Genomic DNA, 23,820 nt, shown 5'->3' with positions numbered 1-23,820 from the left:
GCAAAACAACCAAATGAGCTTTGGTTGTTATCATAGATTTATATAGGGAATAATATATATTTGTGCTTGGTGGTGTAACTTCATCTTCGATTGAGAAGATTTAGTGTTAAAATTGTTATTTAAACACCTTTTATATATTGTTTCGTAATCGTAGTGGCTTTTCAGTGACTTATGATACAATTCAGCTCTATTAAAGGCCCACTACCTTTCCGGAGCAAAATATAAAGGTTTCTTAAAAACAGGAATAAAATATAAAAAAAATATATACCGATGGTCCAATATGAGGTTACAAAGTCATTTTGCTGTTTTGCCGTCTGGCGCAGTTAAAGTCAACTACCGAGCGGTATTTAGGATGACGGCGGGAAACATAAGACGACCCGCGTAATGAAAATTAACATTTCATTTATCGTAATCAATTGTTCAGAAGGTGATGATACGTGTAGTTTTACATAATTATCGATCTTGTTTTACATTCCCATTTTTAACCTAAAAGCCGTTTTGGACAGGTAGTGGGATTTAAACTAGGATTTTATTCTATAATTTAAAGATGCTCCACCGCCGACAGAGCATAAATGATATTCATCATTTGAACAATAATTAGTGTTTAAACGTGTATACATAACTCTCATTTACACAAAAATGTTATGAAATAATCAATATGCCTTTGGGTCATGCGCAATCAGTACTTTATTCCATATACGAAATAGTGCCACGGATTTTTTTCGGGATGCAATTAATTTTTTTTTTTAAATTTTTTTAACTTAAAGTAAAATTAGAAGCTCAAACATTTCAATGGCGGTAATGGTGTAAAATAAGTAACTTTTGGAACTGAAGAAAAATATTAAATCGTCTGCTGCTGTTTTTGATAGTGAAAAATATCATTTGTCAGCGGTGGAGCATCTTTAACATTTAATATATAATGTCAATGTGTCAACGTATGATTTAACGTTCTCATATATTAATTGTGCTATTCATATGAACCAATAGTTGATATAGATAACTGTAAAGTTCGTGGCGGTGTTTAACTGTTCCTCCTCCATCTTTTGGTATAAATTTACATCGTTTATAGATTTACTATTTGATACTTCATCTAATATTACTAAGCATGTGTGTGTACACGTAACTTACATTTAATTAGTAAATGTTCATTTCGACTAACAAATGTTAAGTTGTTGAGCTATTTATGTCTATGAAAGCAAAACCAGAGCTGAATGAATCAACCTGAGGATGAGATCTTAACTAGATGAATATGGAAAATATTACGGTACTAGATTGTTGCCTCAAGCAAAATATAGATTATTTATTCAGTTGTGTACTAAATAAAAAAAATTGACTGACATTTTATTTTAACCTTTCCTAAAACATTGATATGATGTCATCTTTTGTTGTCCCCAGTACTTAATTTAGACAATTGTTCAAGTACCTGTTCTTTCTTTATAAACTCTCTTATTGGAAATTTGATAATCATTTTAGATAGTTTGACTTCGTAAAGATCTGATCTGCACTGTCTGCCATGTTGCCCCTTGTACTGCTCCACTCAGAATGAAGAAAACACAAACTTACCAAAAAATCTCTGTTAATAATATTGGTATGGAATTTCATGAAAAAATCATGCAATGCATGCACGACCAGAGTAGACATATTACAATAGTTACTGTGCTGACATGTTCAGTGTCAAAGATGGTTGAAGGCCTTACCTGTAGCTGTAGATTAGTTACACAATAGCCATAGTTAGCACTGTACATCAAATTGCTATGTTTGAAGTAAGAGAAACACCTCAAAATGTAGATTAGTCAAGATAATGGACAATGCGAGGCCCGAAGCTCGGCCCTTCGGGTTTCGCATTGTCCATTATCTTGACTAATCTACAGTTTGTGGTGTGTCTCCTATACATCCATTAGTTGGTTCGCTCCGGGTGAAATAGAGATGGTTTATTGAAAAACATTATTAAACACAAATTGCTTAAAGTTAGGAACGACACGCTTCTTAATATAACTTTAGTGTTAAATATGTTCTGTGGCACCTGGTAATGGGAACGAATTAACTTACCGCCAACCATTGATGGTATCACTAGTAATAGATGACATATCCGATTGTCTAAGTACGTCACGCTTTAGCATTTAAAGATGTTCTGCAACCGACAGAGCATGAACATTAACTATCATTTGGACAATATTGTCTAATTAACAGAAATTTACATAATATGAAACCATTTGTGTTGCTTCCGCAATCAGTACCTGATTCCATATACAGTCAAACCTCGATGATTCGAACTTCGATGAATCGAATTTCTCGCTGTATCGAACTTTTTGTCCGGTCCCGAGTTTCTTCACTATATAACATTACTAACTAACCCATGTATGAATCGAAGTTTTATGAATCGAAGTTCTCGATGTATCGAACTTTTTTCATGGACCATTTGTTATAGAATCATAGGTAACTGACACTCGATGATTCGAATAAAAATTTACCTGTACAGATCAGGTGTTCGCCGATACCCCGCGGCATGCTGTCACACCTAGCTGTCTCGCGACGGCCCTTCGCCGGACAATAGGGATTATGACAGCTTGTGATGCTAACTTGATATCATCAAGATAATTAATATCACTAATCAGACCGATACCCGGTGCTTTGTTTTTACAAGCTGCGTTATTAAATCATTAGTACGGCAAAGATACAGTTAGTCGTTATTGATGTTCGCCGCCGCCATTGGTTACGGTTTGTAGAATTTACGGAACGGTAAATAGCGAGCCACATTATTAGTAACTCATACTCAAAACTGTTACATTGCACAACTTTGGCATAAATACTGGAGCAAATCGATCATTCTAAATCGAAGTATTTTGTAGGTGTTGTAGCGCTTTCGGTTCCTCCTTTTTAGTTTCGTTTTTACAACGTGTTTTCGTTTTAATATTCATTCCGTAATATTAACCATCGCTTAAATATATAGTCACCAAACGAACACTTGTACATGGGTTAGGCCTAGTACACGTAAGTCTTGTTTATAATATACGTATGTATTGCTAACGATAGCAATACATGTGATTAATTGCATACTTCGTTTTTATTTTGTTTTGCTTGTGGTAAATACAATGATTATAAAGTTTACGGAACGGAGACGACACACAGTTGGTCATGGTAAAAAAAACATCGGTCTAATTTCAACGATGAATAATTCGAAGTCTCGATGTTTCGAAGTTTTTCTGACGGTCCCTTGAACTTAGGGCATAATTCCGTGTTTTTTTCGCGGGATGCAATTGATTATTTCAAACACTTTTATTCTTATTTGAAATAAAGAGCTCACACTTTCCAATAACGGTAATAGTTAAAGTAAGGAATTTTTGTTACTGAATAAAAAATAGTTCGTCTGCTCCTGTTTTAATGGGTGAAAATGACCATTAGTCAGCGGTTAAGAATCTTCAAGACTCCGGAGCCATATATTAATCATTTTATCTTAATCAGGTTTTTTGTGTGCTTTTCTGAACGTGTCTCTATGCTCATTTTTCAGTAGTCTCTATGCAAATCTTTAATAATCTATGAAAGTTTCTGATTCATTTGTTTGTGTATATATATAAGTAACAATGGCTATTTCGAAATCAGAATTCACGTTTCTTTGACTATTTCGATCTTGCTTGCAACGAGCATTTCCATTGGCTAAAAATGGCATTGTCCATTGTAACGTTGGTTCTGATTTGCTAGAAGTATAATTGCGAAATGATTTCATAGAAAAAAAGAGTTCCTCAAGACACTGCATCTAAAGATAGAAGAGATTATAAAGAAAGTAGATTCGACTATATAAATAATTTGAATATATGTTTGTGTTACGGATGTCTGAGTGTATCATAAACTCATATGTGTGTGTTATATCTACATACCCAAAAATATATATTCAAGACAATCGTTAAATAAATAAACATAGCAATATTAGAATTGGGTAATCGTCGATGCATATTTACTTAACACATCAAAAAAAGGAAATACATGTATATCAATTCATACTGAAAAGACCAATATCTGAGTTAACAGTGTTTAATTTTAAACTTAAATCTAAACCAGGAACATAACTAATTTAAAAAAAAAATATCGATAACGACGATACATATAGATAAAATTTGTTTCCCCATTTTCATGAGATAACAAAGAAAACAAAAGAAAAGGAAAATTGTGCAATTCAGAAAGTTACGCAAGGTGAACCATTTCTACATTTATATTTGCTGATCCAAACAATGTTCATTTTGTAGAATGTTTAAAAACCTTATATTCACATACATGCACAGCATGTCCATATACATATTCGATGAAAAAGAAGTTACGTTCAGATTAGCGTAATCTCAATGACGTATGAATACAAACCCAGTGCAGGACTGGACTACTTCAAATTCACGCTTCGATAAGATCTTGCGACATATGATGGTCTCAATAAACTTTCTTAGTTTATATTTTACCTTTTTTAACATATGACAGATTTTCTTTGATTTCATAGTAAACTAAAAGACGATTTCGGTCTAATATTTGGTCTCAAGACTAACAATATTATGCCGGTTCGTAATGCATAGAAAGTCAGTACAGATTTATTTCAATCAATAAATCTATATCAAATGTCATTATCAACATAGTCTGGGCTGAAGATAGTGTGACCAAATCGGATTATCAAACCATTGTAAAATTGAAACGATACGGCGAAATTGATCGATTGCATTTTATTGTTGCATGAATGTTTTATCTAGTAACGCCCTCTACAGTGACACGTGTTAGTTGATCGTAATATAACAAAGGAATATATTTCTTTTCTTTAAAGGTGTTACAACGCCGATAGATGTCAATTGCAAATTTCATCTATTAAAAATAGGAACAGGTGAATTAGTATGTATTTTTGGAACAAACGTTACGATGCACAATATACACTTGTTATAAAGTCTCCGATTTAATCATTTTCCCTTTGTTTTTTTAATTTAGAAAATATTGAGTCTATATTATTATCTTTTAGACTTGTAATGTCCTCAGGACATCAATCCTCTTGTAATTAATACGTACAAAGAAAAACTCAATATCTAATTTGAAGACATTTAATTCAATCAATATTTCACTAACCTATTAGTATTTAACATAATTACCTCATACAACAATAGTAAAAATTATCACGTGGAAGTCAACGGTGCATCATTTATCCTTATTTCTAATAAACACAAACATTATGAACATTATTGTTCAAATCATTATCAAACCTTCTTAGCATTGTCTAGTACCTTGTCGAGATGAGGAGACTCTGGTGTACCTGCATTGTTTGAATATGTTCTTATTATTCTTTTTTTACTGCTTCAAAAATAGCTTTATTTTGAGATTTAAAAGAATAGACTATCCAATATGGTGTAGACAGTTGACGGCTGCCTGATCTTATAATAGTTTCATTAGTACAGTGCAATGCGGATTAAATAATGATACCACGGCAAAATATATTTAGTCACATTTTGTTTACTTTTAAATATAGTGCGTAAAGTAACTATTTGGACGGGCATTGTTTCTAAAATAAATGACCGGTTGGTTGACTTTGTCGCCTTGTCACGTGCATTTGAAGTCCATAGCATAACTTTTAGAAAAACTGAAAAATCTATACCTTTATTTGCGTATCTGAAACGGTTTAAAACGTAACCGATACTAATATTTAAAAGTTGGTCTTAATCTTATGTCTTGCTATGAATGTGTTGATGGTCAATCTCACCATCCAGGTACCGCGAGTTTGTATTCTGTATTATGTATGCGGGTGAGTGTTGCTGGCAATCGGTTAATTCAGTTAATTATGATATTATTATATAAAACTATTAATCTGCATTGCTCACGAAAAAATAAGCAACCATCTTGACGAATTCCACGTTATTGTTAGCAGTTTTGATTGATACTGTTGACGCATTTCTGATCGTATAGAAATACAATTAATCATTTGTGATGTGTATGCTTTACCCATATTCCGTAAGGTTCGCAAATGCAACAAAAGCTTCAATAAAAAAGATTCAAGTGACAGTTTGAGCTACATTTTCTAGTTTTAGACAAACGTATATTTACTCCACTTGGCCTACAAACTATAGCAGAAAGTGAGCATTACTGACCACATAGTGTACACTCTGAGACAGTTATTTCCAATGTCAATCGAAATTTCAGTGCAATGACTAATTCTTCCTTAAACACTTGTTAAACACTTGTAAGACACATTGCCAATGCATTATTGCCTTATATTAAATATATTGTCGGGGCAATAAACGTGTGATGTCTGCGCTACAAGGGCTTGGAATCGGACTAAGTCAGCGTGGCTTTCTATATAGTACACATGACTTGGTTTCTCTGACACAGAGTAAGCACTATCGAGGTCCGCATAACGACCGACTGTAACAAACGCCACCGTCACATTGTCCTTGTTCAGGGCCTGTCTCTGATGTCTGACGTCATCAAGGTCAGTCCATCCCTCGTTAGAGAACACCACCAACATTTTCCGCGCATCTGCACGTGAACCAGTGAAACCTGTATGGCGCGAAAACGCTAGGGCGGCGCTGATGTTTGACATCCGGTTTGTGGTAGCAATACCAATCTGACTGTTTAATATGACATCGTCCTTTACCGTAAAATGATTAAAAGTAAATTTTAATTGAGCTGTGAAATCAAACGTTGCCATGGAAACATGAATATTTGGATTGTAATTTAACGCCTTATCTTCGAGGTCGCTCAAGTCATCCAGCGTTAGCTGTAGCGACATCTGGTGCATAGAGACATCCACTAGAACCAAAATGTCTGTCGCCGTGTGAAGTGAACAATCTGAATGTGTAGAGAAAACCGAACAACTAGATCAATATAACGAGCAAAATCTGAAGTTACCCCAACCCCTGCTGACTTGGTTTAAATTGCCAACCAAATTTACAATAAGTCTCCCCAACTTAGTCATTGCGCCTTAATGACAAAGAAGCAACAGAGTTAAATAAGCCTCCCCGACTATCAGGATAACGTAACAAACCAAATACAGAACTTTTATAGACTTATTACGCTTTAAAAGCTTTCGTCTCTCAGGACTTTTTAGATATGTTACTTAGCATTATTATTCAAAGTAAGTAAAACTGGAATATTTGACACAGATCAAATAGAACATCAATTGTCTGCCTGTATTACAACACATGGATGATGTCTTAAGAATTCGAGTGTTAAAATTTTTTTTTTAAAGATATTATGAAAAATGTTAGACTAATATTCTGTATTTATTTTTCTTCTCCAAACCTCCAGTATTTATCTCATGTCAAGGACGACATAAAAAATCGATTTAATGCAAAACAATCTTGAATAATTTAACAAAAAATAATTATAAATACTACTATCAATATTAACATTATCTCAAGAAATAAAAATAAAACTAATATCTTCCTTATCTTTATCAATACACACACCTTTGCAGTCACTGTTTACAGTTTCCATGAGGATTGCATTGGTGATGTCATCTTCCCTTCCAGCCGGAGAGATATATTTGGAAGATGATGCTAGCTGTAGTTGTTCTATTTGATCGACTTGCTCCCCATTTCCAATGACAAAAATTCGGATTCCTTGGCTTTGTAATGTCCGAGCCTCATGTATTGCTTTCCTCCTATAGGTAGACATCCCATCTGAGACTATAATGATATAGCGATGGACGTCTGGTCTCGCCCCGTATGTTGATAAAATGTTAAATACCTGCAATTAAAATAAAAGAATGAAAATGGTTAATGTATGTTTATCAATGTTTAGATGTGTATGGTATGTGACTTGCCGTATTATCGGCATAGAAAAAGTATTTAAAATCTACTGGCATAGAAAAAGTATTTAAAATGTTCTACATATTTTTCTCCGCCTCTTTAAGTTTAAACATTCCATATTAATCTACTCCTTTAAAACTCTTATTTGCAAAGTTATTAAACAATTAAATTTAAATATATAATTTTAACATGTACAAGTTTAAAATAGTTTGGAAGTCTCCGAACTGTTCCGATCCGCAGTGGCATTGCCTATGTCGACCACGTGATACGACTCTGGAGGTACCGATCTATTCGGGTATCCCCGATGTCGATCACGTGATGCAACTCCGATATCACTCGAACGTTTGAATCATAGCGTTGACTTTGGCGGTTCTTTCAAAACGTGTGATATTTCACGCGACATTTACCGCTATGTCAATAGTACATTAGTGCTTTTATGGATCTGAACCATCATATATAAGCATCCATATTCACACATTGTATATTTAATTTCATGACAGTTTGTGATGGTGGAAATTGCAAGAAACACAACTTTAATAATTTCTTAAATTTAAAAAACTGAAATTAACATATGTTTCATTATCTATTTTTATCGATATAAATCGTAGTAGCAAACTAGTTATAGTTACTAGTGTTGATATAGATGAATATATTAAAAAGTAGTCTTGCAATCTTAAACAACAAAGACTTCAATAGAAAACACCATGTCTAGTACAAGTCTATTCGAGTATTAGTCTAGGTATTGTTAATAATAATAGTTAACTATTTTGTCTTATTCAAATTGACTAAAGTATACAATAACATTGTAATGATTGTGTATCATCGTATTTGAAAATTCAAGATGGATGTCACTTTGGTTTGATGTGCCTAAGGATGTCATGAGGCCAACAAATTTCAAAGTCATATTTAATTCTTTTCAGTTTCCAGAACAGTGATGTAAAAGTAGAATTTTCATGGTGTGGCAATTTTGGCTTATTTAGCATTCATGAAATTATCTACACGAGGATATTTCAAGACTAGTTCTCGTTATTTATAAAGAAAAGGTTTATTCAGTTAATTTTAAATTGGGACCCATACATTAGATCATTTATATGGAAATACTTCTTAATTTAAAATGAATTATAATCTATGTTTACTCATATCCATTGCCTTTCTCCTAGGTCATATCGAAATTTGGATTTTTTGTTTTTAGATTTTCCTTTTCACAATGTAGCCGGGTTCCACTGTGTTTACAATAAAGTGGGAATTCATATAGCTTTCTTTACTTCCTGTAAAATATGGCATGCGTTAATTGTGGTAGAAAGTGCGACAACCGATAAACGAATTGTTAAATACGAACCTCGTTAGACTTGTCCAGTGCCTTGTCAAGATAGGATGGCCCAAGTATACCGGTAATGCTATCAATAGAACTGATCATTGATGCTTTATCGGTGAACGTATCAAAGGAAAATTCTATCTTGGCTTCAAACGAATACGTCATAACTGCTGCAAGAAAGTCGTCTGCTCCTATCGATAGTTTGTTGACGATAGCTTTGACGGAAACCTTAGAATCATTAAGTTGTTTGTCGTTTCTGTAGGAGGTATCCATGATGAACAAAATGTCGGCTGGTCCAGGTCGACAGTCTGTCAAACATATTATTTGCTATTATTTTTGTATAAAAAGTTTCCATTGTTCCTATTCTAAATACATTAATATAATGAATCTTTATATATTTGATATAATTCCATTGATAGATGAAATATATTGCCATTTGATTTATAATGTACTGAAATGTAAAACTTATCTAATGATAAAGTTTCTGATTATATACATCGTGCACTTTAGAAACCGGTGAGTGTAGATCCTAGTTTTAATATAACATGAAGCAAACAACAATTACTTGAAATGACTAGGATTTAATTTTCAAATGACATCATTTGATATGTTTATGTAAATATGGAAGTCATCATCGAAATCTAGTTTAAAATCTAAATTTATAAACATCTACCTAGTTCATCGTACTGAAGTCCATGTCCATATATATTAGATAGGTGGCTATGTACAAGGAAAGGAGAAAATATTGATGGAGAGATGAGAAATGTGAATTAAACTTGTAGAGTTTTCGATAAAGCAAGATCTTGAGGAAGTGCATTCCAGTTTTGGATACTACGGGGAAAGAATGAGTGTTTGCGAGAGTCTGCAATGCATGTAAAAATACGTAATTTCACTAACCATCTTCCTTTTCACAAATATACGGGCAAGATTTTGTACAATCTAAATCATTCCAGCCATGAGTGTACATTTGAACACAATCCTCATTACCATCGCTGTCATCAGGTTGAGGCGTCCTCCAGTCATTGTAGACAACATCTGAGTTGTCTGATACCCATAACCAGTTAACATGGCTAGATGTATACGCTCCGATCCAAGGATCTTCTTTTTTCCAAAAGACATTTGTTCAATAAAAAATAAATTAAAGTTGTATGATTTGTGACATGTTGTATTTTTGGCATAGAAGAAAATATTTAAAGTGTTCTACAAATTTTTCACCGCCTCTCTAAGTTTTAAACTTTTGATATTAGCTGAATTTTGTAAAGTTCGTATTCACAAAGTTATGGAATAATTAAAGTAAAATATTGATTTTTCAACCTCTAAGAGTATCGCCGATGTCGGTCACGTGATGCAACTCGGTTTTCCGATATTACCCGAACGTTTGAAACATAACGTTGATTGTGGCGGTTCTTTCAAAACATGTGATATTTCATGCGACATTTACCGCTATGTTAATAGTATATTGGTGCTTTCATGGATCTGAATCATCATATACAAACATCCATATTCACACACTGTATGTTTCATGAGAGTTTGTGATGGTGAAAATTACAAGAAATACAACTTTAAGTTTGTAATAAAACAATCTTATCAAAACTACATTGTTAAAATGTTGGATTGTTATTTTTGTATTTGCATATTACAGAGTTATCTGTCCTTGCAGGAAAATATATTAATAGTGACATTACGAGCGTAAAATCAAATTTTTTTTTTTGAGAAAATGATTTTTATTATGTCTTGATTTCTTTGACGTTTCGCTCAAAAACTAAAGGCATAATGGATACCTGCCCGCAAGGGTGGTAAATCTGTTATATGAAAACGGAATAATAGGTACCTTGCGTAAACTGGTTATTCTTCAGCCAGAAATTTTCCGCTGACTTTTCGATCTTTACGAGGTTGCCCCCATGATTTATACAATCATTCTGTAAAGAGAAGTGATTTACAATAACAGAAATTACAATCACTTCCAATTCCGGAATAAATCTAGCGATCAATAACTGTCAGATCATCTGAAAATATATTTCATAAGAACTATAGAAAACACTTCGATGGATCAGATGTTAAACAATGGTTGAAATAGGAATATGTGTTTTAGAAGAAAAGAAGAAATTATTTAATGTTTGCAAATTTTAATTCGCGAAATTTCGCGATCGTACTAAATTCGATACAAGCTTGTATCCGCGAATGAATGTTTACATCACATACAGTAGGGGACAAATTGTTGAGAAAGGTTATATTTCACGATATATTTCACGATATATTTCCTATCATGATGGTGTTTTTCATCAGAGTGTCTAGAAATTGCACGATTTTGCAAAAATAAAGGACTAAATCCGGTAAGGGCTATTACATGTAGCAGCCCTATAATTATTTTTTCTTTATCAATATTAGTTAAAAAAAAATAATAAATAATGTTGAAACTTGTAGTTCTATATGATTTGAAATATCAATTTTGGTAGTTATATCGTTTTTTCTACGACCCTATGATGTATGAAGTGGGAACAAAATGCTGATTTGTGCGATTTTTAACCCGTATTGACCGCATGCTTAGATCTTTGTTTACAGATATACCTGACTAATAACCTACCTTGGCATCGTACCACGTTTTGGTGTTTGTAAACAATTTATAACAATGGTGATTATATCCTTTCCAGCCATTCAGACAACTACTACTCTGTGATTCTGAAAAAAGGACACAAAATAGTGTACATTTAATCGCTATTTTTACGTCAACTTCCAATTTAAATACTATAGATTTACTTGCCATTAAAATATTTTAGCAATTATAAATTTATTTTTGCGAATTTTGCCTAAAAATACTATATATCTAACAAACACGGATTTATGAAAATATTCGAGAAAGATTTGAATTTGAGTTCGCGATTTCTTGTGAAATTACCTGAAATCAATATCTCGCAAAAATAAAATGGCGTACAGCAACTTATAATTTTATATCACTATTCTACCCAACAGTCTACAATTACTTCTTACCTGATAGTAAACACACGAGTTCCCAGAAGACCACTAACCACCTCGACGACATTTTCAATCTCGCTGTAATAAAGCAAATAATTTCAAAAGCATAGTTCAAATGTAGTTGATTATACGTCTTTGACTTGAAAGTTTAAAAAATTGACAATTTCAAAGTAACCTTGATAAAATTCGATTTCAAAACGGAAACTACGTATTGGAGTTAAATAGGTTTCAAACTAGTATCTCCATATTTTTTACATATTTAGTTAGTAATGTCACCTCAGTCTAGATAACTAACATGATAAGACTGCCCAATCAGAATATGTTTAGAAAAAAAATCGCCTATTAATTATGATAGTCGACATAATTATCACGTGAAGTCATGAGGTGAAATGATTATCTCGTCAAATATCAAGTGATGACAGGAATATACCACCATATATTGCAATACGTTCACATTTCTTTTCTTTGTGTTATTCATTTAAACATCAGTGTGTAAAGCGAATCATGATGTGTTTTGTGCTATAGTTCCATGACAAAACATCTATTCAATTAAAGGATTTCATGTATGTCTTTTCTTATCAAATTCATTTGCTCTAGCTTTTGGTATGTAGTTTACCATCACCATTATGAAACACAAAGAGTTTTACAGAAATAGCTATAGAACGAGGCGACAGTTTGCTTGAATTTCCATTTGAGGTTAAGTACAGTATACAACGAATTAAAATAGTATCGATATCAATCGAAAGGCACAGAACAGCTAAAATTAACATTTATTTGAAATATAGATATTATGCAACGAATTATATAGCATCAATATGAATCGAAATGCACGGTTGAACTTACATGTATTATCAAATTGAAATATAAATATATGTATATTTTTACTTAAACTTTTAAAAGACGTTGTGCATCAGTAGCTATTAAGAATAAAATATATCAACACGGCATTCCTTTTCGCTAACGTTTTCAGGCCATTAAGGCCATCTTTAGGCGATTGTTTATTTACTTTAGCTTAGACACAAGATGCATCATAGTAAATGATGACGTCATAATATATAATGTAGACCCCCCCCCCCCCTACCCCACTTGGGCCCGGCACCATAAATCTATTCTCAGACAGATTTTTTACCCAAGTATGTAATTTTACATAGGCTTGAGTAAAAAATCTGTCTGCGAAAGTTTTATGGTGCCGGGCCCTGCTTTCCGGGGTCACTATACTGCACCTTACAGATATTTAAAAAAAAAACTTACCTCACGCAGTTTGTCTCAACAAATTCTTATTCTGATGCCGTCAGACTGAACTTTCTTCAGTTTGCTTTGGCAGTCATATAACCCAACTGACCTACATGTAATCCTTTCATCATTATTTTAATACATTACTTGGTTTATCCAGCTAACCTGCAAGGTACCGCCAGTTAAAAGCTAAGTTGTACATCTGTACAACAGTGGTTTATCGTCCAGGTACACATTACCAAGTTATATTATATCATGACTAATGTTGGCTCCAAAGGTGGAGATCCTTTGTGCTCTGGATCAGGAAGTTGTATTCTTTAGAAAAAAAAACATTTATTATATGTTCTAAGTAGAACCGGTAATTTCATTTCAATGAATAAGACTATTTATAGATTATCATTTTATAGAAGGAAGAAGTAAAGAGGACAGGTATTGAGCAAATTCTTTTCATATAGTCAGCCATAAATAAGAGGTCAATATCTTACCAAATATCGCAAACAAAAACAGAAAAGGAGTAGATATGATAGGACCAGTATTTGGCCTTAATTTTTCAGGCCGAAAAATATTAACTCTGATCCACATCAATTTCACATCAATAAATACTCTCATACTTGCCATTCATCAAAACATAACTTTTTATAACCATGTACACGATGTGCTCCACCTATGACGTCATCAAATTGATGATTTTCCTTTTCTCGCCAAATTTTGCTAGAAATTCATCATCTTAAGGTTAGAAAAGGCTTGAAATGGATTTGGCCGCCACCTTGGAACAACTTTATATTTTGCATGGATATGCGTAAATACACGATATACAACGTGTGAAAATCTCTTTCTGCTCCACGAAGGCGGCCACATTCATTTTTAGAGAAAACCACTCAAAAAGTATTATTTTTCATGGATTTTTGTGAAAAATGGCGGGCAGCTGCATGTTGATAACGTCATAGTGAACATAATTGGCACATGCGGGATATTTTCGGGATGTAATGTGTTAGCAAATGTATTCAATTGTTATATGGCAAAATATGTTGTTCTTTACCGTAGAATTAATTTTGGGGCCATATTCGAGTCTTAACGTACCTTCTCCTTTGTTGTCAATAATTTTCACCCAAGCTGTAAAGCTTGTACATGTAATCAAAATATTTTCCATCAGTTGATTCAGTACAGTAATACGTAAATATACGGTTATCCAATCTAGATATTGTGTATTTCAATTTTTCAATTAAATGTTTTGTCTCCTAAACTATGCATAATTTATGCAAATGCTTTGTTAATGTTCATAATTACAGGTCGTTTTTTGTTCATACGTCGTAACCTGATAAAGGTTGATATGGTAGGATGCCCGAAGGATTTCTTCGGCACTATCTGACAAAAAATCACAAAATTTCATATTAGAAAGCTCTGTTTATGTAGTCTCTGTTTATGAAATGATGTTTATTACACAATCGATGAGCATTTTTGATCCGTGACATTCGATGAATAGTATGATGTGTACATTGTCACCTTAAACCACAGATTACTTACAGTAACGTACGGGTTATCTACCCTTGAACAGACCATCACTATACATAATGCCCATACAATCAGTACGTGAATAGTTTAGGCTAAAGACTGGAATAAAATGGAGGCTAAAGACTGGAATAAATTAGAGAGCCATGGAAGTACATACTAAGACAGAATATACATTAATTTGAATAAAGAACTGGTGTTAGTTATAAAAATGTTTGATATACATTTCATTCTTTACCGTAATAAGTGTTTTCAATAACATTATCTATCAATTATGTTGAGGTCCATGTGGTGTTATAGCGCCTTTGTAGAATTAAGTAATAACCGAGGGCGATTAAAGATTCATAATTGCCGTATACGATTTGTACTTTAGTTACTTTGACAAACACTAATATAATAATCCAATGTACATGTAAATTACATGAAGAACGATGGCTATAGAACGTCACCTTGAAGAAGAGAACGTTTGGCTTTGATGACGTCATAGAAGGAATGTCGACCTCATTTTTCTAAAAATGGAAACACCTAGTCGATATGCTATATATCGAACCTCGCGTGATTTTGTATTAGCCAATGAGAATAAAGGACAATCAGAACATATTTAATATTCATCAATAAACATTAATCAAAATAATTCATATTGTCAACTTCAAAGTGTTTTATTACTGTATACTCGCAATATTTCAAGCAATCAGACAAAGATACTTTGACTTATTTCTGAAATCGACAATTATATCTTAATTAAAGGAAGCTTTCGATTGAGTTATGCTCCTGTAGTTGAGCCGTTAATTACAGGTACAATGCATCTCCTTATCACTAAGTAAAATAACAACATTCTCCTACAGTTTGAAGCTGCAATAGTATACAGAAGGATAACACATTGCTCTTTGATAACACATTGCTCTTTGATAACACATTTGCGGTGCATACATTATTAATGTCTGAAATCATTTTCGTATATCAAAAAGGTTGCCAGGACATTCCACGTGTGCTGTCTGGGCAACAAGAGCATTGAATCGTTCAAAATCGTTGTGGTTCTCTATATAGTACACGTCACTTGCTCTTTCCGCAACAGAGTAGGCAATGTCAAGGTCAGCGTCCTGACCTATTGTTACAAACACCACCGTCACATTGTCCATGTTCAGGGCCTGTCTCTGTTGTCTGACGTCATCAAGGTCAGTCCATCCCTCGTTAGAAAACAACACCAACATTTTCCGCGCATCTGAACGTGAACCAGTGAGACCTGTATGGCGCGCAAACACTAGGGCGGCGCTGATGTTAGACTTCCGGTTTGTGGTAGAAATACCGATCTGGCTGTTGATAATAATATCGTTCCTATCTTTATAATAGTTTAAAGGATATTTTAATTGGACTGTCAAATCAAACGTTGCCATGCCAACATGAGTGTCTGCGTTATTATTTAAAACCTTGTCTTCTAAATCCGTCAATGCATCGAGTGTTAGCTGTAGCGATTTTTGGTTTTGGGAGTCATCCACCAAAAACAAAATGTCTGTCATCTTGTGGAGTGAACAATCTGTATAAACAATCAATTTTTGCACAATTACAGGAATAAGTCTTTGAATCATTTAATAATTTACATAAAATAAAAATTGGGTAACTTTTTAACTTTCCTAGCTTTGCATGTTGGACTTCAATCTATACATATCTGCTATACACTGGCTTACTGTTTAAACAAAATTCTTTGGTAATATTTTCACCTCAGAAATTAGAAAATATGCAATAAATATAATAATGCGCAGTTAGGCTAACCTGTACAGTTACTGCTGACGGTTTCCATGAGGATAGCATTGGTGACGTCATCCTCCCTTCCGGCTGGGAAAACATATTGTTGTGCTGTAGCTAACTGCAGAAGTTCCGTTTGATCGACTTGTTCTCCGTTTCCAATAGCAAAAATTCTGATGCCTTGACTCTTCAACTCCCATGCGCCATATTTGGCTTTTTCTCTCTGGGTAGCCAACCCGTCCGAGATGACAATGATATACTTACGGACTGATGTTCTTGCTCCATATATAGCCGAAAAGATCTGTAACCATAGTTTTGCCATATTTACTGCTACAATGAAGTGATATTGTGAAAAGTATTAGAATGTTTTCCAACAATTTAGTATTTTAGATTTTTCATTAATTGATATTTCAAAGCAGCGTATTTCCTTGGCAACTCGAATATAACGTATGATAAACAGTATTCCGATAAAAATCAATTGGTTTCGAAAAGTGTCAAATACTGGAATAAATTGATTTTTCTAACTTAATATTTGAATTTTAGGTAGAATTTAATATTACTGTATAGTATATATAGATGCATTTGTTTGTAGCTATGTGTAAAACTCTTACATACGTCTTTGGATTTTTTAAGTGCCTTGTCGAGGAAGGAAGGTCCTCGTGTACCAGTCAAATTATTTACGGCGCTGATGACTGATGCTTTATCGGTGAATTGGTTGAAGGCAAACTCCACTGTGACATCAAACGAATAAGTTATAACCGCTACATGAAAATCGTCTATTCCTATCGATAGTTTTTTGACGATAGCTGTGATGGAAGACTTGGAATCGTTTAAGTGTTTGTCGGTACTGTAGGAGGAGTCCATGACGAATAAGATGTCGGCTGGTCCAGGTCGACAGTCTGTTAAAATTACCATTAAATATGAATTTCCATAAAATAAATATTTTACCCTCGATGATTCGGACACATACGTCCTCAGCATATATTGTGAATTATCCGGACTGCCGAATTCCGTTTACTAAGCCACTTATCAAAAATATGTCGCCTGACATTTTCATCCGGATTGCGAATTTTCCGGGCTATTTGCGATTATCTTGCATATGGTTTCACTGTATTAAGAATTATGAACATTGTGGTCAATGTGAAAAGTACCATCGATATCATTACATTACCAATTTTGTCGGAAGAAAACAGTAAAACAAATAGTTTATCCATAGTATTAGACTTTATTCTTTTAATTATTTTTTTTCTGCCAATTGAAAGTTGCCAACATTATTTGACTTAAACAGACATTCTATATAATGTACGCAATATCCTGAGCCCAGTGGAAAAATATTTTGTCCCTGGTATCTATAGCTAAATGAATAGATACCACTTTCAAAAGCAGTCAGTCTATATGGCAAAATTATTCCTAGACTTCAAACTTCAAACTTCAAATGTATTGGTTCCGACTTTTTCTAGTATATACATTTTACCTCATTCACAAGTACTTTCGGTTTATCTGTCAATTTACCTGTTTCACATGAACTTCCGTTGTATCTGTTGGTACAGGAACAGTCGACGTAAATATAAAAATTTTGGAAGTACTGCCAAAAATCATTTTAAACTCTTATCTGTACTTGTAAAATTAAACCTATGTATTGTAAGTATTGTAATTCTGAAAAGGTTGCTAATATTTGGTGGTGAATAGCATATTTAAAGCTCCTTTTGATTCGTGGGTATGAAAAGCAGGGCACATATAACTTTAATACACTCTTTGTGTGTTTATTACCTTGCAGTCGCGGGAAGATAAAAAAAAAACACTCACACAGTTCATGGTTAATATAAATGCACATTAAATAGAATAGGATTAAAACTGAAATGATTAACAGTATGAATAGTCAGAATGTTCCCATTACAGCTTACGTCTGTAACAAAAAATCGTAGTCAAACGGGAAAAAATGTCAACCTACCCACTACTGTAAGCCAACTGAATTTCACGTGTGTTTAAATTTTGCGTATTTCCAGGGCAATTAGAGTTCGCGAAAAAAGATTCTACCACATATCCGGAAATTAAATCGCGGTAAAACGCGAAATAAAGTTACCAAGACAAAGATTTACTGTACATGTATTCATTCAAAACACTAACATCTAATGTCAATAGCATGACAAAGTAAAAACAAACAATCTAGCTTAATGATTAACAGATATATATCTTCATTTCTCAGTAATGTCTATTCAATAGTACTAAAGTCATATGCAGCCATATGCACTTGTGGTCCAACTTTAACCATGAGGTACAATCATGTATAAGAATCAGTGGATTTATTTTTACATCATTGACAAAGTTATTGCATTGTATCATGATTTTTATTTATCTATTTGATGCAAACTGGAGATAAAGAAATGAGTTAAATATCGGCTTTTTTATTGTTTCAATGGTGCGGGTTCACTAGGATATTTCGGGGGCTTGGGGATAGCATACATTGTATAATTAAACCTGTGGTAAAGGACACCTCTATATAAAGAACAGCTCTCTATAAAGGAAAGAATCATTAACAACATTTGGTGCAATTTACTTTATGATTGACCTCTGTATAAAGGACACCTGTCTATGAAAGAAAATCGTAGAATGTCCATTTTGTGTCTTTTTATAAACAGGTCTAACTGTATTAAAATACGTACCAGATAGTAGCAACACAATCCACACCGCCCGCATGTTCTAGAAAGTCACACTGAAGTAAAGATTTATTTTTTTCAATACATAAGTTTTACCAATGAAGACACGGAAGTTAATTTGTTTTGTTTTGAGGAAATAAAGGAAATAATAATATGGTTCATGAAATGTTTCGATTGTTAGAAACACCTGAACGGAAACAAATCGCTACTTAGGGCAGGTGTAACGTTGAAAATGAACCCCCGTTAAAAAACTCACCTCGGGTCATGAAACCGATGAAAACTGAACTTAAGCGCACTTTACACACCGACCCGTTGAATATGGACTCCGTTGAAAAGTGACCCCATAGAGTTCGTGTTTTACACAACACAAACACTACACACGACACCACAACACCACACATAACCACACAGCATCACACAGCACAACAGTACACCAACAACACGTACAACAACAACACATAACACCACACAACACCACATCACACATCCACACATCACAAAACAACACAACCAAAAAAAACACTCAACAAAACAGCACAACGTCACACAACATAACATCACACAACGCAATAACACACAACACAACAACACATCAAACACAAAACAACAACACAACACTAAGCAAAACAACATCACAATGCAACCATGCAACATCAACACAAAACCATCTAACAACAACACAACACAACACCACACAACACAACACCACACGACAAGTTCACACAACAACACAACACCACATCACAACAACACATCACACAACACACAACAACAACAACACATCACACAACAAACACAACACACGCAACAACAACACAACGTCTCTCACAACAACACAACACCACCCAACAACTACACAACAACAAACAACACCACAACAACACAACACACGACAACATAACACAACGTCTCCCTCACAAAACAACACAAACATTATAAAACAACACATCACACAACACAACACACACGCAACCAAACAACACAACACTACACAAAACATAGTCAAAGCATCACAACACAACACACAACAACACAACATACAACAATACAAAACACAGCATCACACAACAACACACAACACTATATCACACAACAACAACACACAACACAAAAACACACAATCACAAAACAACACAATGCAACACAGCACAACCATACGCAGAACACAACATAACTGATCCATACGCAGATATATAATACATGTATTCTAGTATTGTAGGAAATACATTCATATTAACATTCACCGAATACCTAACTAAGTGTGTGGACGCTAACGCTATTCCAAGTAAGAATGCCGAAACAGTTCTCAAGTGCTTTGAACATTTCATCTCGAATCATGGTGTTACAGAAAGTCTTATAACCGACCAAGGACACGAATTTTGATGACATTGTAGGAAGTGGACAGGACGGTTCGTTCCACTCGGTCATAATTGACGGGAATCGAAGAAGCTGTTTTTATATAGCTAGGTTCTAGCAGCAGGAACATTAAATAATCTGTTATGTCGAAAATTGAAATTATCACTTATATTTAAAGAGATTTGCAATAATTCATAAATATGAGAAGAGCAATTTTTATTAAACATATTTTAAAAAGTTATATTTCGATGTAGATGTCTTCGTTTAATAAGTGGTACTAGGCCAGATTCCCTGTAAATTATAGCGTGACTTGTTCCCCTTCTTAAATTAATCATAATGCGTGCTGCTTCAAGCTGAACTGACTCCAAATAATCACATTCAGATTGATTGCAATTTGGCCATACTACATTGTATATTAGAATACTCGATAATTGGTCGAATAAAGGAAGTTTAAATAGTTTGAAGATATTTCTATCAAGTTTGAATTTCAGTATTCTGAGTATGTTTATTCTTTTATATGCTTTCTCATAGATATAATTTATATGGGTAGACCAATTTGCCATTGAATTGAAATATGCTCCTAGGTGCTAATGATTGGTAACATTATTGATTTTTGTATCGTTGAAAAATAAATCAGAAATTAATATTTGGGCCTTGAGAAAAGAAGAGATACAATTTTATCAGGATTAAAAAGTATGACCAATTTTTCTGCCCATAAAGATATTTTTCTCTTATCATTGTTTAGAATTTCTGCAGATTCTTGTCTATTTCCTTCGATGAGACTCATTAAGAAAGTATCCTCAGTAAACAATTTAACATTAGAAGAAATATCATCACCAATATCATTAATATACAATAGAAAGAAATATGATCCCAGGACAGATCCCTGTGGTACCCCTGTCTGTATGGATTTAAAAGTAGATTTGAATTCGTCGAAGACCATTCTCTGTCTCCTTTTCTTCAAATAAGATGTACTGTACTATGGTTTCGTCATATTCAAACGAAAACAGCGACGACTGGGATGAAAAGTTGGATTTTGCACTGTTTGCATACGGAACGGCGAATCACGAGTCTACCAAAATGGACCCATTCTCATTAGTATATGGTAGACAATCAATGCTGTCAGTTGAACTGAATGTATCTGTTGTCGAGATTTACCATTTGAGGCTGCTCTGCAGTTGATGGTGGAGAGTTTTGTCAACTTAATTAGCTGCATCAGGGAAACAGGCATCGGAACACGGGCACAGGTTTGACAGAAACATTATCATGACAAGAAAGCGTCAAGAGCAATATTCCATAAGGGTGACAAAGTCCTTCTTAATAACACCAGGAAAAGGAAAACTTGATTCGTGATGGCTTGGTCCATACAAGATTGAATCTATTCTTCCAAAAGGGACATATCGCCTTGAAGGTTTACGTAGCATCATCAATGCTAGTAGACTGAAGCACTACGTGCAGGACACCCGATGTTCTGATGCAAGTAGTAGTGAAATTACCGTTATCCAAGCATAGGGATGTGGATATGAATATTTACTCTACACAGAAAAACCACAAAACCCACGACAATCGTTCCATACCACTTAAGAAACGGATAAAGGAAAGGGATCCTTCTCCGGATTCTGATGATTATACTGGAACAACTTGTTCGTACGTGTTCCAGTCAGAATTACATGAAGGAGATGGTACAACTACTTGCATGCATGTTGAAACGGAACGCGCAAAACCTATTTTGTTTGCGAAGACGGACAGAAAATCGCAGGATGATAAATCCGCTCAGTTTGGGATAACGGTAAAAATTTATCACCCAGACTCCACATCTCAATACTATAAGACTCTTTTCATATGTGGATATGAAGGATAGGGATATTCTAGCCGAGGGTCACAAAAATGTAGTAAAACCCGAGGCTTGCCGAGGGTTCTGCAACATTTTGTGATCCCGAGGGTAGAATACCCCTATCCTTCATATCTACTTATGAAAGAGTATTTTTCTTTCATACCTCGACGTTTTATTGCAATTTTACTACTAATATATCCCGCCATTTTGAAATAAATTTGAAGAAATCCACGACTGGAAATAAGTTTTCCATACATGAAAAATTATGTGATATTTTCAACACAAATTTCATTGTGTGCATCTTTTATAGTAAAACCAGTCATATTTGTGAAAAAAATGTTTAAATTTTACTGAGGAAATAGAGATTTTGTTGAGGCCGTGAGGTCACGAGGCTTTATTGCATGGGTAGACATGCAATACAGCTTCAGGCAACATGAGTGTATTGCCCTGGACCAGCCAGTATTACACCCGTAGGTATGAAAATAATTGATGTATGTACCTGTCCCGAGGATACGATTCCAATGAGACGAGACGGAATTTGCCTATTTAGAGCTTTCAGTTATGTGTTGTTTGGAGTACAGTCGTATCACACGTTGATACACGATTACATAATTGATTAAATGAAACAAAACGAGAACGTTTTCAACAATATCACCTTTACACCAGTACACGCATAAGGAAACTCAAATAGGAGAGGGTGGCACCTGGGGCACGGAAGTAGAAATATTGGCTATGGCAACGAAACTGAACACAAACATAGTCGTATATTGTGAATACAGCGAGGATGGGGAATGTTCGTGGCTGTTGTATGCACCACATGGAGATACGAGAAATGTTGTTGAATATGAAAACATTTATATTGAAAACATACACGGACATTTTGAGCCCGTCGTGTCTGTCGATACCGAGGAAAACGCATTTATAAAGACATCCGTACATTGGAATAAAGCACAGCTTACCAAAAAGGTATTGGAAACATGTTTCCACGGGAACTCTGGATGTAATTCTTGTGGACAAATCACCACGACAAGGATATTTTTATGGAGCAAGGCCATGTCCAGGACATCTTTGTGAAATCGAACACAAGTGTTCCATACAAAATTGAGGAAACGGAACGTGTGTAAGAGACATAGATCCGAATGTGTTTGATCTTCTATGTGACACCGAGAATTTCGCTGAGAAAGTTGTTGTTAAGTCGAAGTACTTGTAAGCTGCATGTACATATTTACATGTATGAACAACAACATTATTTCAGATTAGGGACTTGTTTTGATTTTTGCTTTTCTTTTAAAGCCTGCAAATTCTGTTCCCGTACGCAACCATCATAAGGCGGGTTCAGTTGTGTAACAGATATAATTTGTGGCGTAAAATAAATCGTCGTCAAAAATATAATCATTAAAAAAAATAATTGAGAAAAATAATAATATCCCATAA

At 34.2% G+C, this 23,820-nt stretch overlaps 2 protein-coding genes across 2 annotated transcripts; both read right to left on the bottom strand.

The window, feature by feature from the left end:
* Positions 1-5,118: 5,118 nt before the first annotated feature.
* On the bottom strand, positions 5,119-13,581 carry LOC138331508 (collagen alpha-6(VI) chain-like). Its single transcript, XM_069279185.1, has 8 exons — positions 13,306-13,581; positions 12,070-12,132; positions 11,666-11,760; positions 10,913-11,000; positions 9,979-10,182; positions 9,106-9,389; positions 7,425-7,704; positions 5,119-6,804 (listed from the first exon to the last, which is right to left on the bottom strand). The coding sequence occupies exons 2-8, from the start codon at positions 12,119-12,121 to the stop codon at positions 6,218-6,220; spliced, it is 1,590 nt and encodes a 529-aa protein (XP_069135286.1). The 5' UTR covers positions 12,122-12,132; positions 13,306-13,581; the 3' UTR covers positions 5,119-6,217.
* A 1,773-nt stretch (positions 13,582-15,354) lies between these two features.
* LOC138331507 (collagen alpha-5(VI) chain-like) lies at positions 15,355-18,093 on the bottom strand. Its single transcript, XM_069279184.1, has 4 exons — positions 18,052-18,093; positions 17,155-17,438; positions 16,567-16,840; positions 15,355-16,330 (listed from the first exon to the last, which is right to left on the bottom strand). The coding sequence occupies exons 2-4, from the start codon at positions 17,401-17,403 to the stop codon at positions 15,744-15,746; spliced, it is 1,110 nt and encodes a 369-aa protein (XP_069135285.1). The 5' UTR covers positions 17,404-17,438; positions 18,052-18,093; the 3' UTR covers positions 15,355-15,743.
* Between the last annotated feature and the right edge of the window lie 5,727 nt (positions 18,094-23,820).

Source organism: Argopecten irradians, chromosome 9 (assembly GCF_041381155.1).
Source record: "Argopecten irradians isolate NY chromosome 9, Ai_NY, whole genome shotgun sequence".
NCBI classification, from domain to species: domain Eukaryota; kingdom Metazoa; phylum Mollusca; class Bivalvia; order Pectinida; family Pectinidae; genus Argopecten; species Argopecten irradians.
The sequence above is the reverse complement of the archived record's forward strand: the minus strand, read 5'-3'. Positions and strand labels throughout refer to the sequence as shown.

What these genes read in the sequence shown, in the direction of transcription:
- LOC138331507 (XM_069279184.1), bottom strand. Translation starts at nt 17,403, where the DNA reads ATGGACTCCTCCTACAGTACCGACAAACACTTAAACGATTCCAAGTCT. An exon ending in CACTTAAAAAATCCAAAGAC is followed by an intron (nt 16,841 to 17,154) that starts GTATGTAAGAGT and finishes CTATGGTTACAG; the next exon opens with ATCTTTTCGGCTATATATGG. An exon ending in CGTCAGCAGTAACTGTACAG is followed by an intron (nt 16,331 to 16,566) that starts GTTAGCCTAACT and finishes TTGTTTATACAG; the next exon opens with ATTGTTCACTCCACAAGATG.
- LOC138331508 (XM_069279185.1), bottom strand. Translation starts at nt 12,121, where the DNA reads ATGTCGTCGAGGTGGTTAGTGGTCTTCTGGGAACTCGTGTGTTTACTA. An exon ending in ACTCGTGTGTTTACTATCAG is followed by an intron (nt 11,761 to 12,069) that starts GTAAGAAGTAAT and finishes TCCTTTTTTCAG; the next exon opens with AATCACAGAGTAGTAGTTGT. An exon ending in GAATAACCAGTTTACGCAAG is followed by an intron (nt 10,183 to 10,912) that starts GTACCTATTATT and finishes TTTGGAAAAAAG; the next exon opens with AAGATCCTTGGATCGGAGCG.